This window comes from Felis catus, chromosome C1 (genome assembly GCF_018350175.1).
Source record: "Felis catus isolate Fca126 chromosome C1, F.catus_Fca126_mat1.0, whole genome shotgun sequence".
NCBI lineage: Eukaryota > Metazoa > Chordata > Mammalia > Carnivora > Felidae > Felis > Felis catus.
Window position 1 is genome coordinate 50726537 of NC_058375.1, and position 17702 is coordinate 50744238.

Sequence of the window (17702 nt, forward strand, 5' to 3'; positions counted from 1 at the left end):
TTTTTGATGGTACATTTGCATATTAATCATATAAAAATGTAGTTTTTCATAAGAAATATGGAGTCTTCTACTTTCCTTGAGGATGCAGTCATCCTGGTGAGCTTTTGTTCTTGCTAATGATATGTTTACAGAGATATAGTTCTGTGTTATTTAAAAAACAGTAAACCTTATGAGTGGCAGCTGACATCGTGTCCCACCCCAGAGCTTCTGCTATTCAACTTCAGCTGGTTTTTCCCATGGGAGAAAGTAGGTCCAGTGTGGATAGGTATTCTGACTTGTCAGGGAGGCAAAATATTTTAAGATCCTTCAGGACAGGAAGTGCATGCCTGTAGACCCACCAGTTTTTGACGCTGACTTGGATTGTGGTGTGTATTAAATAGAGGTATAGGGGCGCCCGTGTAGGTCAGTCGGTTGAACATCCGACTTCGGCTCAAGTCATGATCTCGCGGTTGGTGAGTTTGAGCCCCGCGTCGGGCTCTGCTGACAGCTCAGAGCCTGGAGCCTGCTTCAGATTCTGTGTCTCCCTCTCTCTCTGCCTCTCCCCTGCTCATGCTCTGTCTCTGTCTCAAAAATAAATAAAAATATTTTTAAAAATTTAAAAATAAATATAAATAAATAAATAAATAGAGGTATAAATGTTAAGCACTCACAGTGTCTGTTCGTATACAAAACATTACATATGTGTTGATGTGTGATTAGTATTATTTTTTATTTAAATGAAACATTTCTGAGACTTGCTCATTTATTCCAAAATTAATTTATGTCTTTAGACTCTATAGTAAAGGTGAAGAAAATTTAATTTTAAATTATATCCAGACAGAGGTGGGTTTTTTGTTGTTGTTGTTGTTGTTATGTTTTGGCTTTTAAATTATCCCAAGGCAGGCAGTTTCTTTACACTTCTGAGAAAGGAGATTTTTTTTCTTAGAATCTTCATGTTAATTATTAGATTCTGTGGCAAAATTATTTGTGTTAGTTATTCGTGGAGCCTTTCAAAAAAATCACTAAAACTGTTGTATTTTCCTAAGATGTTTCATGGATTGTTTTATAAGAAGAAGTGAGTACAAAAATAATCTATGCTGTTGGCACCATCGATAATTAGAATTGTTTCTATGAAATGGAGCTGTTTCATTCACGTGTAAACATTTATTGAGTGCAAGCATGTAATGGGTTCTTCCTGAGCATTATGTATAGTGATAACAGTGATCAATCATTAAATCCCAGCTCTCACTGAGCTTTTATCCAGGACTGTGACTAGATTTATAATTCATCTTCCTGCTAACAGTGATGCTGAGATAGTAATGGAGTATGCACAGTGTGCTAGATAACATACTTGAACTGGGGTACAGTGAAGAAAAAGGTAAACCTACCAAATAAATGGTGCATCCCATGTTCTAGAGACTAACATAGGTTGCCCCTAAAACTGTATTTTGGAAACTGAGCTGTGTGGATGGCAGTCGATGTCATGACTTTCTTTTTTAGTCTTCTCTGTCTTCACTTTGTGGATCTACACCAGCTTGGGAACTTACTGCTCTTTGATGTTACACACACACACACACACACACACGCACACACACACAATATTTGGGGTTATCTAGCTTGTAGTATTTTTCAAATTGTATTGTTGGCCTTGAATTCTACTTCTCAGGTCTTTACTTTTTAGATGAAGTCAGAGACTTAGTTAAGTAAGATTTTAACTGTTTAAAGAAGTAAGTATGATGACTGTGACATTTAAATGTTTTATCCCTTTTCCTTCCCCCCCCCCTTTTTTTTGTGGTCCTAGGTTGTTCCTACTGTGCATAACAAGGCCAACATAATCGCTAGTAACCAGGACCAAAACACCGAAGAAAAAAAAGAAAAGGTAACTTGAACCTCTCAAACCTTTAAAAAGTGTTTTGGTGTCTTCTTGCATATCTGAGCTGCAGTTAATAAGAACGGTTTTTTAATTAGCATCAGGGTAGAAGGACCATACTAATAATGTTTCCTTCCTGAGAATATAACTGCTTCTGGCCATGAAGAAGGCCAGAAAAGTAGTGAAACAGGTGCAAAACCATGATGAAGCACCAGTCATCCATTGTCATCTTTGTCTTTCTTTGCTGTTCAGCTGGGCTGGTTGTCTGTTCATTCCTAGAAAATGCTTCTCACTCTTGGGACTTTCTGGGACAGCGATCTTGCTGTTGTCTCAGCCTGGAAGTCCATTTCCCACATTGTTCCTCCTTTTATCCTTCAAGGAGAAGCTCAGAGGTCATCTCTCTGAGAAAACATTCCTTACCATCGATCAGAACCAGTCATCCATTCCTGTTTTCCCACCTCTATTTTAGTAGAATTAGGTGATCTACAATTTATTTTAGAATATGGTATCTGGTAGGGAGTAATTTTCGTTTTTCCCCATCAAGATAACTAATTATCCTACTATTTTAAAATAGGCCCTCCTTTATCTACTGACTTACAGTGCAACCTCTATCCTATCTCAGGTTATCGGGGGGAGTCGGCTTCTGAGTTTTCTCTTTGTTCCCCAGGTATGTCCCAGTACAAATGCTGCACTAGCTCAATTATTAAAGCCTAATAATAAATCTTGTTTCCTAGTAGAGCAATTTCCTTTACATATTTCTTCTTCCTTAGAAATGTCTTACCTATTTGTGTCCTTCTTTTTCGTATGAGTTGTAGCTCTAACTTGTCAAATTCCACAAAAAAAAAGTCTTTGAGGATTTTGATGGGAACTGTGTCATATTGGTAGATTACTTTGTAAAGAAGTTATATCTTTATGATATCTAGTCTTATTAATCATTAACATGGTATATCTTCCTGTATATTCTTTTATTTCCTTGAATTTTTATAATTTTGTTCAGAAAGGTATTATAAATCTTTCAGTTGATTTATTCCTAGATACCCTTAGATTTTGTATTGCCTTTATTTTTTTTGTTTTTGTTTTTTGTATTGCTTTCAAATATTTTAAATTGCATTTTCTGTTTGTTGCTAGTGTATAGACATAAAATTGATTTTTGTTTGGACATAAAATTGATTTTTACATATTTATTCGACACCTTATAACATTATACTGTTATTCTTTTATAAAATAAAATAATCGAGTGTAGAACATTGGGAAAACCAAAAGGGTGAAACAAAAATATAAAATCTCCCATAACCCACCACCTAAGGATAAACTTTAAATATTGTATGTAGAGCTTTCTAGTGTCTTTATGTCCTCCATAAATGTACATAAAGTAATTTTAAGAATGTGAATCTCGGGGCGCCTGGGTGGCGCAGTCGGTTAAGCGTCCGACTTCAGCCAGGTCACGATCTCGCGGTCCGTGAGTTCGAGCCCCGCGTCAGGCTCTGGGCTGATGGCTCAGAGCCTGGAGCTTGTTTCCGATTCTGTGTCTCCCTCTCTCTCTGCCCCACCCCCGTTCATGCTCTGTCTCTCTCTGTCCCAAAAATAAATAAACGGTGAAAAAAAATAAATAAAATAAAAATTTAAAAAAAAAGAATGTGAATCTCAAATTCTAATACTATGTAAATTTTTATTTCTGGATTTTCTGTATAGGTAATAATATAGGATAAAGGCAGTTTTCTTTTCCCCTTTGTTCCAATCTTTTTCTTATTCTATCTGTTGAAACTTCCATTGTGTTTACTAAAGAAGTAATGATAGCTAACATTTTTGTTGTGTTTCCTCCTGATATTTAAGAAATTGCTTTTAATAAAGGTGCCTGGGTGGCTCAGTTGGATAAGTGTCTGACTTTGGCTCAGGTCATGATCTTATGATTTGTGGGTTCAAGCCCCATGTCAGGCTCTGTGCCGACAGCTCAGAGTCTGGAGCCTACTTTGGATTCTATGTCTCCCTGCCTCTGCCCCTCTGCCATTCGCACTCTCTCCCTCTCTCTCTCAAAAATAAATAAACCTTAAAATTTTCTTAAGAAATTGTTTTTAATATTTCACCATTGAATATGATGTGTTCTGTAAGTTTTTGTAATAATCCTTCAGGTTGAGGAAGTATCCCCTTTCATTCTTATTTTGCTAAGAATTTTTTGTCACGAATGGCATTGGCATTGAATTTCATCACATGTATTATCTGCATTCACTGAAATAATTGTGTATATATAATGTGTTTTTCTCCTTGAATCCCTTAATGTGGTAACTTACATCAATAGATTTTTTTTAATGTTGAACCAATCTTGAATTCTTGAATTAAACTTAATCTGGTCATGATCTTTTTCGCACATTAATTTTTCTGGCATTATTTCTTTTAGGATTTTTGCATCTGTGGTTAGGAATGAGATTGGCTAGGGATTTATGTACTATCCCATCTGCTTTTGAATAGATGAGACTACCAAAATGGATGGTAGGCATGTTTCTTCTTTTTCATTTCTCTGTGTAAAATGGTAATTATTCTTTCCTTAAATCTTTGGTCACACTAGCCTGTAAAGCCAGTTTGGGCCTGTGTTTTCTTTCTTTTTTTTAAATTTTTAAAATGTTTTACTTATTTTTGAGAGAGAGAGAGAGACATAGAGTGATAGAGAGGGAGGCACAGAATCTGAAGCAGGCTCCAGGCTCTGAGCTGTCAGCACAGAGTCCAATGTGGGGCTCAAAACCATGAGCTGTGAGATCATGACTTGAGCCAAAGTCAGATGCTTAAACAGCTGAGCCACCCAGGCGCCTCTGGGCCTGTGTTTTCTATGTGAGAAAATCTAAAATATTGATTCAGTTCTTTAATAGTTATGGAACTATTCACATTTTCTATTCTAGAGTCAGTTTGGGTTACTGGCTCTTTTTTGGAAATACTGATATCACTTAATTTTTACATTTTTTGGTATAAAGTTGTTTATGTATTCTCTTAGCTTGAATTATATATGTTCTACCCATAGTTCTTTTTCATTGTGAATATAGTTTAATTTTTTACTTCTTTCTTAATTAATTTTGAAGATAATTTTCATTTAATTTATCTTAAAAAATTTTTATTGAGGTAATAGTTGACATTACCTTTGTTTCAAATGTATATTCCTTTATGTAGGTGTGTATGTATGTATGCATATTTGTATGTATTTTGAAGTTTATTTATTTGACATAGAGAGCACAAGCAGGGGAAGGGCAGAGAGAGAGAATCCCAAGCAGGTCACACTGGTAGCACACAGCCCAAGGTGGGGCTCAATCTCACAAATAGTGAGATTGTGACCTGAGCTGAAATCAAGAGTCAGACGCCTAATCGACTAAGCCACCCAGGCACACCTATAATTCCTCTATTTAAAGTATTAATTTTTGAACTGCGTTAGTCATCTCTGTTTATCTTTATTCTGCTTAATTTTGTTCTCATCTTTATACTCCTTTACTTTGTTTGCTTTTATTCTTCTACTCCCCCCACTCCCCACTGTAATCTTTAGAGAGTTATAGAGGTTATTAATTTTTAACCATTTTTTTTAATAATCATTTAAGACAAGTCCCTCTTTACATTCCAAGATTTTAGGTTGAATTTCTGTTGTTCAGTAGTTAGGTTTGTTGTTGTTTTTTTTAAGTCCCCATCTCATGTCTTTTTTACCCAAACTTACTTAGAAATGTATTTTTAAATTTCCATAGGACTATTTTTAAAAACCTTTTATTTTCTCATGGATTTCAGTTATAATCAGAGATTGTGGTTTATATAATACTCTTTAAAAAAATTTTTTTTAATGTTTTTATTTATTTTTGAGATTGAGAGAGACAGAGCATGAGCAGGGGAGGGGCAGAGAGGGAAGGAGACACAGAATCTGAAGCAGGCTCCAGGCTCCAAGCTGTCAGCACAGAGCCCGACTTGGGGCTCAAACTCATGGACTGTGAGATCATGACCTGAGCTGAAGCTGGACGCCTAAGCGACTGAGCCACCCAGGCACCCCAATACTCTTTTTTTTTTAATGGAAGCAGCTGTGTTCCTTTTTTTATCTCTCTCTTTCAAAAAAAAAAAGTGTATTTCTGAGAGAGAGAGAGAGAGAGAGAAAGTGAAAGAGAGAAAGAGAGTGCAAGCAGGGTAGGAGCAGAGAGAGAGAGAGAGAGAGAGAGAGAGAGAGAGTCCCAAGCAGGCTCTAAGCGCGGAGCCTGATGGTAGGGCTCGAACTGTGGAATCCTGAGATCATGACCTGAGTCAAAATCAAGAGTCAGACACCCAGGTGCTCCTATGTAATACTCTTTTGCATTAGCTGAGACTTCTTATGGCCTATCACATTTTCTGTTTATTATAAATGTATATTTGTGATTAAAATAATAGGATAAGGGGTGCCTGGGTGGCTAAGTTAAGTGTCCGACTCTTGATTTCAGCTCAGTTCATAATCTCACAGTTGGGGAGATCGAGCCCTGCATTGGGCTCTGTGCTGAAAGCCCAGAGCCTGCTTGGGATTCTCTCTCTCTCTCTCTCTCTGCCCCTTCCCTCCTCATGGGTGTGCTCACTTTCTCTCTCTCACAAAATGAATAAATAAACATAAAAGAATAGGATAAAAGAATTTAAGATTTTATTTTTAAGTATTCTCTACACCCATAGTGGGGCTCAAACTCATAACCCCAAGATCAAGAGTACATGCTGCAGTGACTGAGCCAGCCAGGCACCCCTAGCATTAATAGTTATTGGGTATAGGTTTATATACAAAGTCACTAGGGCAAAGTAATTAGTTAAGTTACTCAGATATTTGTTGTACTTACTGATGTATTTTGGAAGGGGGTCAGGGCAATCTAACAATCTCCCATTTGATAGTAAAATTAGTCTATTTGTTGTATGTTTTTTTAAGTTTTTCTTTTTTAAAAAAATGTTTTAATGTTTTATTTATTTTTGAGAGAGAGAGAGGGAAAGAGCAAGCAAGCAAGCAATTGAGGGGCAGAGAGAAAGGGAGACACAGAATCTGAAGCAGACTCCAGGCTCTGAGCTGTCAGCACAGAGCCCAACACGGGGCTCGAACTCACAAACTGTGAGATCGTGACCTGAGCTGAAGTCAGACACTCAACCGACTGAGCCACCCAGGCGCCCCTTATATGGTTTTTATTTAATATCTTTTAAAGTTCATTTATTAGGTGTGTACATATTTTAAATTTTTATATCTTTACTCTATGTGGCATTATATAGTAATGCTATAACATCTATTTCATCTAATATCACTGAGTCTGGTCCAGCTCTCTTTTTGTATTTGCCTGGTTTTTGGCTTTAAATTTTTTCAGCCACACACAGGTCTCTAGCCTGAGTGAGTCTGGGCTTGTAAGAAATTCTCAGGGAACACTGTTTTCCTACTTTCTTTTCTTTTTCTTTTTTTTTTTTTTTTTCCTTCTACATCAACTTAAGGCCAAGGTCAGGAAATATCCCAACTATCTTCTGTAGTCAAGATTTTGGTTTGTTGGTTCAATTTGCCTTTAACTTCACTCATTGCAGGTTTCACCCTGTTTAAAAAAAAAAAAAAAGCTATAACTGAGTTTGACATTTATTTATAGACATGTATGCAGGGATCATTCAAGGCTCCTTAAGGATTTGGGGGGGAAGGGTTCTTGAAAAGGATAAGAAAAAGTAGCATAGTTCCCTTACCAAATTATAGAATTGTTTTAACCTGGTTGGTTACCTTCTTTGAATTCAGATTTTAATCACATAGATTATAGTCAGGTTATCAGCATATGCTGTGTGGTCAGGATTCTAGTTTGATTTTGGCACCTTTTGGTAGACACAGATAATATGTAGATTCTGGAAGACCATAGTTATTGCTTCTAGAAATTTTATGTGGAGGAATCTAGGTCATTACTTGCAGAAATCTTTCTCAGCCTTTTGCAAGTAATAGCCTTCATTTGAAGGGATTAAATGTCTAGAATATAAAACCAATGCTGACAAAAAGGAGATCATGAGAATGGGGCACCAGGGAAAGGGGCCAGAAGGAGGGATTAAGACAAAGCATGGAGAAACTTTTGGGATTGATGGTTATATTCATTATCATGATTGTGATGATGAATTCAAATTGTACACTTTAAAATGTGTGCAGTTTTTTATGTCAGTGTATCGCGGTAAAGTTTTTAAAGACACACAAAAAGTCCCTGCCCTTCTGGGAGCTTACATTCTAGCTGGGGCAAGGCAAACAATATAGAGTTTAGTGACTGCCACCTAAAGCAATTTGGGGACAAGACATGAAGACCCACAAATTGTGGCATTGGAAAGGGGCTGGAAAAGAAATTCCATGAAGACAGGGAGCTCATCTATCTCAATATTGCCCTATCCCATTGCCCAAAACACTGCCTGGTGCCTAACAGACACAGAGTACGTACATACTTGTTGAATGAATAAAAACAAAATAAAAAATCTCTGGCTTTACGTCACCAAGAATTGGCACATGCCCTCTGGGCAAGTGCCACCTTCTTGTGCACCACTTGACCTTCTCATTTGGGATTTATGGTCGTTTCTGGCTTCAGTCATATGTTGCAAAAACACATTTTTGGAATTTTATCTGTCATCTTTGTGTGGTTAAGGTGGTTTTCTCAGAATATTTAGTCTATTCTGTTGTTGGAATTTTGTCAATTTGTATCTTGATTCCAAGATCTGAGCATTTCTCAAATGTCTGCTGGAAACCCATAGTGTGGCCCATTACTACTGTGCAGAGCAGTCCAGGGAGATGAAATCATAAAGGAAGCAGGGAAGGGATTAGTCTGTGGGGACACAGATAATAACCACACACATATGAAACTGGTTACTGACTTAATTGGTTTGGGGAACAGGTAGTTACGTGATTCAGGATAATTCCACATAAGATCCTAGGAAAGAGAAAGATAAATATATGATTCTTACCAACTTTGGCCTGTTCCATTAAACTAAATTGAGTCTCAAAGAAAGCCAGGATATTTGCATTCAGAAAAAAAAAAAAAAATCCAGTTAGAGCTTGGTAGTACCAAAAGTCAGTGAAGTTCTGTCCAGCTGAGTTCTTTGGTTCAGAGAATGACTAACCACTGAGTTAACATTGCAGTGAGAGAAGTCAGATCAGTATCAGCATCTCCCTTACGGGATGATGTTTCAGTGGTTACAGGATGTACCTTACCATGTCTCTTATCTGAAATTATAGTTTACATGCTAAGCACTATACTACATTCTAAAATAACAAAGCACCTTTACTCCAAGAGGTGCACAGATGAATGTGACACATAGTGAAATAACCAAAAGTACAATTACGATGAAAAAAGCATGCCTGGGATACTATGGGAGCACAGGCAGACAGACTTCCCAAAGTTGGGAGGTCAGATGATTACAAATTATATTATCTCTTTAAAAATCTCCTTTAGGTAGGTGATGGGCATTGAAGAGGGCATCTTTTGGTATGAGCACTGGGTGTTGTATGGAAACTAATTTGATAATAAATTTCATATAATAAAAATTAAAATAAAATAAAATAAAATAAAATAAAATAAAATAAAATAAAATAAAATAAAATAAAATAAAATAAAATAAAATAAAAATCTCCTTTAAAATTGTCATCATTAGAAGTAATTCCTTTTAGGGGCATCTGGGTGGCTTAGTCGTTTGAGCATCCGACTCTTGGTTTCCGCTCAGGTCATGGTCCTTAAGCCATGGGATTGAGGCCTGCGTTGGGCTCCATGCTAAGAGTGGAACCTGCTTGAAATTCTCTACCTCCCCCTCTCCCTCCCTCCCTCCCTCCCTCCCTCTTCCCCTCTCCCCTGCTCACACTCTCTCATAAAATAAGGTAAAATAAAATTCCTTTTATGCATTGTTTCCTCAATACAAAAGCAGTGCTTATTCTCTAGAATTACAACCTTAAAGGAGACAATAAATGTCACCTGAAACCAAATACTAGGAAAGGTATAGGCTAGAAATCTAAATTTTGGCTGCTTTTCATCACGGAGTGTGAAATGACAGACCATCAGGATTCATAGACATACTAATACTCACTATATGCTTGTAACTCCTTGGCATTTTCCTTCTAAAATTTGCTTCAGTGTTACTTCATATACTCTTTTTCTAAAGGAGTCATGGACGCTAATACAAGTAGGAGATGTTCTTTCACAGAGAAGTGGTCTCCTATTCTCTTTATTTTCTTTTTATGTACTACCCAAATGCAAATGTTGTGTCCAACCAAACATAATAGTCCTTAAAAATACAGTCATGTTAGGGGTGTCTGGGAGGCTTAGTCAGTTGAGTGTCTGACTTCAACTCAGGTCATGATCTCATGGTTTGTGGGTTTGAGCCCCGTGTTGGGCTCTGTGCTGATAGCTCAGAGCCTGGAGTCTGCTTCAGATTCTTTGTCTCCCTCTCTCTCTGCCCTTCCCCTGCTCTTGCTCTGTCTCTGTCTCTGTCTCTGTCTCTCTCTCTCTCTCTCTCTCTCTCTCATTCTCTCTGGCCCTCTCAAAAGTAAAAAAACATTAAAAAAAATACAGTCATGTTAAACTTATAAAAATGTATCTATACCAAGTAAGTACGTAAATTGAGTACATTAAAAAATTTTTTTAACATTTATTTATTTTTGAGAGAGAATGAGACAGAGTATGAGCTGGGGGAGGGGCAGAGAGAGAGGGAGACAGAATCTGAAGCAGGCTCCAGGCTCTGAGCTATCAGCACAGAGCCCAACACAGGGCTTGAATTTAGGGACCTCAAGATCATGACCTGACCCAAAATCGAAAGCTTAACCAACTGAGCTACCCAGGCACCCCATGAGTACATTTTATTATATGTAAATTATTCCTTCATAAGGTTGATGTTAAGACTCACATCTATTTCAAGTGAGAAATCTGGACTTGCTCAAGTCTGGGGCTAAGGAGAACCTCATGAAGGTTTTTGCAAAGATCAGAATGATCTTTTGTGACCCTCCTGGTGGCACTTAGAGTGTTACAAGTTGTGCTCTTTGATTATTCTTAACAGTAACAGGTGATACGGTTTTCTATCACTATAATCCACATTGTGCTAGGTCTTAGAATTGGCTGACAATACTCTGCGATGTGTAAATATTTGTGATATTCTTTTATATATTATATGTATGCATACGTGGCATGTAGACATGTGGGGATCATGCAACATTGGTGTAAATGTTTTTATAGTCTTATTTTGCTTTATACTCCACATCAGTAAGATCAAGGATATTAGGGAGAAAGTATAGCTGTTTCTGAATTCACCAAATCACTTTGATTTTGTGAATCTGAATTGTTATATTAAAATGCCTCTGAGTTCGTGGTTTCTATGGAAAGGTATTTTGGTTTTCAGTTAAAAGACTGACACATCTAAGGTCATGTGAGGTTAGTTTTACTATTTTCTGGAAAACTGGGAATATTAGATTTAACTAATGCTTATTAGTCTCTATAAACCAATCAGAAAGAGATTTTTTTTTTTTTTCTAATTTATTAGCACCCTCTGAAGGTAGGAAAATATTTCTCACAATGAGAGGTAGGGGCTTTTCTCACTTTCAGATACACAGAGCTTTTTCAGCCTCTACCCTATAGCTTGAGCCATAGGACAAATGTAGATAGAAATGTACATACCCACTGGTCTTCATGTCAGAAAGCTATTCTTTCCAGTGGACTCAAGACCTGTTATTGTACAAAAACACCAACAGGGAAATAAGGACTAACAACCTATTTTCAATTGTCTCTCAACCTAGAGAATGGATCCCCGTAGAACCAATATATAATGAGTCCTCAAATACCACTAAATTGTCAGACTGTAAAACCCAAACTCCATTTACTACTCCTGCTAATGGGAAATAATTCACAGTCCAAGTGACCTATGAAATTATGTAATATGTACAGGGGCCAGTTATTTACTTACCTCATTAAGGAGGGAACCACCAAGATAGCCTGGTTCTGAGAGAATTGGAGAGAGTGAAGTATTTATTAGTTGTTCAGAGAATGCATGAGTAAGATTCAAATTTAGATACAAAACTGGTTAACATCTTGACAGGGCAATAAAGCTATAACCTTTGGAGTTATCCTTTTTATAGGACTAAAATAATTTGCATCTCTACCAGACAAAATTACTATGCAATGCTATTGGACAAGAAGAACCTTTTTCATTACTGTCATTTTTCTAGAAGTTAATATGTTAGACCTAAGCAGCATGACTGGCAAGCAGTTATTTGCTCATTCAGACTATAGTGTTTGGAGGCCTGCTTTATACCAGGCACTGTTCTTGAAACTAAGGATACCACACTACTATTCTCTGCTTTCATGGAGATTATATTCACCTGGCCTCCTTGTATGTCCCTTGCTCCATCCTTCATTGCCACCAAGAGAGCCTGGCCCTCCCTACAACCTTCCCTTATGAGCAGTAGAAATATGCCCCACGTATCTGGCAACCCACAATCAAACAACAGGGTGACCAGGACATGCTTATCCTATATTCTAAGAGTGTTGGTACTACATGGATGGAACTAGAGGGTATTATGCCAAGCGAAATTAGTCAGAGAAAGACAAATATCATAGGACTTCACTCATATGAGGACTTTTAGATATAAAACAGGTGAACATAAGGGAAGGGAAGCAAAAATAATATAAAAACAGGGAGGGTGGACAAAACATAAGAGACTCTTAAATATGGAGAACAAACAGAATGTTAGTGGAGGAGTTGTGGGACGGCGGGGGGGGGGGGGCTAAATGGTAAGGGGGCATTAAGGAATCTACTCCTGAAATCATTGTTGCACTATATGCTAACTAACTTGGATGTAAATTTAAAAAATAAATTTAAAAAGTGTTGGTAGAAGTTAATTTTAATAAAATCAGTGGTGTAACAGTTTCCTCTTAAATGTGTTTTTTAAATGCCATTAAAGAGTTCATATCTCTTAATATTAAAAGCTGTCTGTCCTTGTCCCAAGTATTGTCTTTGACCTGGAATGATCTGGTTCAGAGGAAAAGGTTTACTGAAAGGAATACATGCACCTTCTTGACTCTTCAGTTAACCCACTTTTAAGTTTTTTCAAGCAAGAATAAAGACATAGCATAATCACACTTCTGTATTCTTTTGTTGCTTAATCTTAAATAAATTTGGGTGTGTGTTTTTCTTTGTGGATCTCAGGTAATGTTTTCTGCTTTGGAGGAATTTATTACAGGCCTGCTTTCTGTAATGGACATTTACTGGATTGTATCCTGCCATTAGTGGTTTTGTCATATAAAGCATAATTGAATGTACTCTATTGAAACCCTGTAGCAAACAAATCTTAATCCAGTTATTTTGATATTTGTGGAGTGCTTGGTTCTATCAGCTCCTATTCTTTTTAGCAGCTTGGATCTCTCCGTAAACTTTAGCATGTTTTATTTTTCCCAGCGTTCAAGAAAATGTCTACGTTCTGTGAAGGTAATCTGACCGTAGAGTTTTGTTCTACTTTAAGTCTCAGGCAGATATTTATGTGCTGTATCATTTGGTGGCTAAATTTAAAGAATACGTCTACAGAAATACAAAAAAATATTCATCATAAAGATTTGTTTTTTAAAACCTTAAAATGTGTATGTTGACTATCTGCAAATTACAGATGAATATTTTTACAGTTAGAAAATCTTGGTATTTCAACTATATAAGAATGAGATCTGTGTCTTCTGCAATTGAGTAAGCAGTTTAAATAGTTATAGAATTAATATAGTGGATAGTTTTTACATTGATTTTGAAATGTCCTTCATTTGAATTATTTGGTTAATAACAGTGTAAATAAAATATATATAATTGGCATTCTCACTAACTGGGGAAAGGAATGTATTCTTCTGGGCAGGTTAACCATCTTAAATGTTGCTTTTGAATTCCTATTTTTCTATAGTAGTATGTTTATATCACAGGGTCACTTACATAATAACATAAATATAAGAAGACAAATTGTATTTGTTTCACAGCCCTTCTTATGTGACTGAAATTGGATACAGTCAAAATATTTAGATTATCTTCTTATCCTGTTTGTCATTGAGGAAGAGGACTGTGCAAAGACAATTCACCTTTCTCTCAAATTTTGCATTTTCAGAGACCAGGAACCGCTCCACCTCCAATGAAACTTCCACCTCCTTATAAAGCTCCGTCTGATGACAGTGACGAAAATGAAGAATATGCCTTTACCGACAGTGAGTTCCTTTTCATTCTTTGCAGTGAATGCAGAATTTATTAAATTGTGCTTTCATGATGGTTGTCAATTATCAATGCCATTCTGTGGGTTCTTAGAAAATGTGTATTAGCACATCATGCTGAAAAAGAAAATTTACATCTCCTTGATTTTTCACTTAATTTACTAAACTTCCCTCCTTTAATACTAATAGTAGAGTGAATGTCAAAGGCAACGGGTTATACAGTATTTTAGCTACATTTCCTCCTACTGTTACTATTTGGTTGTGAACGGAAAAATGCTAAGAAGTCCTTTAACTCGCACTTTGACCCACAATAAGCAGAGTTGGATGCGGATGCCAGCTCTTGATGACTTTCTGTATTCAAACCGATGGTGATGTTGCTAATGCAAAATTACAGAAGGCTGGAGTCATATTCTCCTTTAGAATTCCTTTCATGATTTTCTTTGCATTAGCTGTATCAAATATACATTCATACATGTATTTAATGGAGGCTTTATTTAAAAGAATTTGCATTTCTTTTATGCATGTAAAGTATATACAGTTAGATCTGATTGCTGTTGTACATGGAATTTCCTTTGGGGAGGGTGATGAAAATACCCTAAAATTAGATTGTGATGATGGTTGCACATTTTGTGAATTCAGTAAAACCCACAGGATTGTGTATTTAAATGGGTGAATTTTATGGTTTGTGAAATACGTATTTATATATGTTCTTTTAAAAATAACCTTGTTCCTTCCACGATTTAAAAAAGGAGTTTGATAGAGAAATCGAAAGAGTTAAAATTCTGACTGCAGGACTTGTTAGTGTATGACCTTCAGCATGCCCTCTTGTATAAAAATCATGGTTCTTACTTCCCAGGGTTGGGGGTGAAGATTAAAATAAGGTGATAGAGCCTTTGGCTTGTCAAACAGTGAAATTTCAACAAGTATTATAGCTCTTACTAATAATTATTGCTAAGTTGATTTTATAACGGTATTTTCCCAAATACTGTAATAAGATGTGAATTAAAATATAAATAGATGTGTTTATAATCATTTAGTTGGCTTTATAAAAACATGATTTGCACTTTGTGGTTTTAAAGAGCCCTTTCTCGTGCAGCATTTTCTTCATTTATTCCACACATCTTTGTTAAAAGCCAACTGCTTTTTACTAACAGTATTGAGTCTGTTATGAAATATATAGTTTTATTGGGGTCACCAACTTGGAAGGGAGTGTACAAAGGCATTGGAACAAAATATGACAAGTGTGCTGTAGTGTTTCTCAACCTCTTCTGGAGAGTTACACTGATGGATATGATTGATATGTGTATGCACATGTGTACCATAATCCCTTGTTCTGATATAGGTGTTAGGACAGCTGCAGCAGAGTGGAGATACTTGTTGGTTATTCATAATTTCCAGGATGCTAGAATGCCCATATTTGCATAGTTAGGAAATCTGGTTTAGGCATGTGATAAAGACAATGTTCTAATCCTAGTTCTATATGTGAATTCAGGGACAAGTGAATTAACTCCTTCATGGCTCACACTTGCTCATCTATAAGTGGGGGAAGGGATGTCTTATGATAACCTTCCTCACAGCGTAGTTATAACCTGAGGAGAAAAGCATTTAAAGAGCTTAGTAGAAGGATGTGATATCAAGTAAACACTCTGGTGTCCATACGTCAGGCCTTTTATCTATTAACTCAGTTAACGTCTAACAACTAACCTGTGAGGTCTCTAATTATACAAATAAAGAAACTGAGGCTCAGAGAAGTTAAGGAATGCGTTCCAAAGTTACACAGCTAGTAAGTAGTGGAAATGGAATTTGAACCCAGACTCTGATTCCAGAGCCTGTATTATCATCTATACTTCCTGTTACTTAAATCTCATTTAGTACAGCAGAAGTAGGTACAAAGTGGTTAAGATTATCCAGTAAATATGGCTTTGATGCCATAAGACAGTAGCACCCTCCCCAAAGTTCCAAGTTGGCATACATGTATTTTCATACATGTGCACAAACACATTCACATATTAGTGGGGTTCAGGAAACGCCATTTTACACTGAATGCAGAAAAAAACTTCTAATTCTTAAGTCATCCAACTGTAACATTTCACAGATTCTCCAGCAAATATATTTACGCTGTGAATATGATTTTCCATTTATTTTGCTCCCTAATTTTATTTTCCCAGCATACTTTCCCTTTCTTCAGAAGGGTTTGAACCATATGGGGTTCACATTTTAAATGGTTCACATTTTAAATGTAGGTGAGCCTGAAGCCTCTAGCTTCCTATATTTCTTTGTGAAGTGGATCCCATGGCTTTTTTCTTTGTTCCTTAACTCTTATTAAATGACTACTCTGCTCATCCATCCAAAACTAAAAGTAGATTGGTTCACTGTTTTATCAGATTCTTACTGTCCCAAATCCAACCATTTCTTTTTAACAGTTGTGAAAGTATGATTTTCTGACTTTCCCATGGTCCAGGACTATGAAGTGGATGGCTGGAATCCAACCAAGCCTTAGGCCCACTAGGAAGTGGTGATTGTATTAGGTCACAGACATGAGACACATAGGATTTTAAAGTGTAGTTACAATCTAACTTAGGTGACCTTTGGTAATTACTTCTCTATAAACTTCATTTTTGAGTGGATATTATAGGTGGCCAGAGATTGTCCTAGGTGTTGGGAACATGACAGAGAGAACAAGATCTCTCTCATTAGCTTATATTCTAGTAGGAGAGAAAGATTATAAACAATGAAATAGATTAAATATTGATAAATAGTCTGAATAACTAAAATAAAACAAAGTAGTGAGAATAAATGCTTTGCAGGAGTCAACATTAAGTAGAATAGGAAACAACGGCCAAGAAAAGACCAAAGTGACAGAAGGAGCCAGACATACAAAGAGCTCATATAATCCTATAGATCTGAGTTTTAATCAGACTGTGATCCATGGTAACCTATGGATTACTTAACAATCGGGTATAGATGTGCGCGCGCACGCACACACACACACACACACACACACACACACACACATACATATATAATTGAAATAAAAGTTTCACAAAATAGTACTTACCTTTATAACATATGAAGAACTTTATTATTTTTCTTTTTTTTAAGTTTAGCTATTTGGAGAGAGAGAGGGAGCATGAGCAGGGGAGGGGCGGATAAAGAGGGAGAGAGAGAGAGAATCCCAAGCAGGGTCTGTACTGTCAGCCCAGAGCCTGATGTGAGGCTCAAACTCAGGAACCGTGAGATCATGACCTGAGCCATAATCAACTGTCTGTCGCTTAACCTACTGAGCCACCCAGGCACCCCTCTATTTCATTTTTTAAAATGCTGTTTGCAACTCAGTTTATTTCTTGACGGTTTAATAAGTTGCAACCTGTAGTATGGAAAACACTTATCTAGAAGTCTGGCTTTCAAACTTCAGAGTGCATCAGAAGCATCTAAAGAGCTTGTTAAAAGCACTAGCTGCTGGGCCCCCTCCCAATTTCTGATTCCTTACATCTGGGAGGACTTGATAATTTGCATTCCTAATTATTTCCCAAGTGATGCTGATACTCCTCATCCAGGGACCATAGTCTGAAAACTATTGATCTAGGTAGTATTTTAAGTCATGGGAGCTGGTGAGTTTACTTAGGACTGATGTATAGACAACAACAGGAAGCTAACCCAGCATGGGCCTCACAAGCCAGCAA

The 17702-nt window shown here is 36.8% G+C and overlaps 1 protein-coding gene across 5 annotated transcripts in view; it reads left to right on the forward strand.

Annotated features, from left to right (window-relative positions):
* Positions 1-17702, forward strand: part of PATJ (PATJ crumbs cell polarity complex component) — a 365326-nt gene that overhangs the window by 147899 nt on the left and 199725 nt on the right. For 4 of the 5 annotated variants that reach the window (XM_045035937.1, XM_023258767.2, XM_045035940.1 and 1 more), the window contains exons 26-27: positions 1781-1858; positions 13920-14016. In XM_045035937.1, coding sequence (XP_044891872.1) covers positions 1781-1858; positions 13920-14016 — 175 coding nt within the window. The remainder of the gene's footprint in view (positions 1-1780; positions 1859-13919; positions 14017-17702) is intronic. The other variant, XM_045035939.1, reaches the window with a different exon arrangement.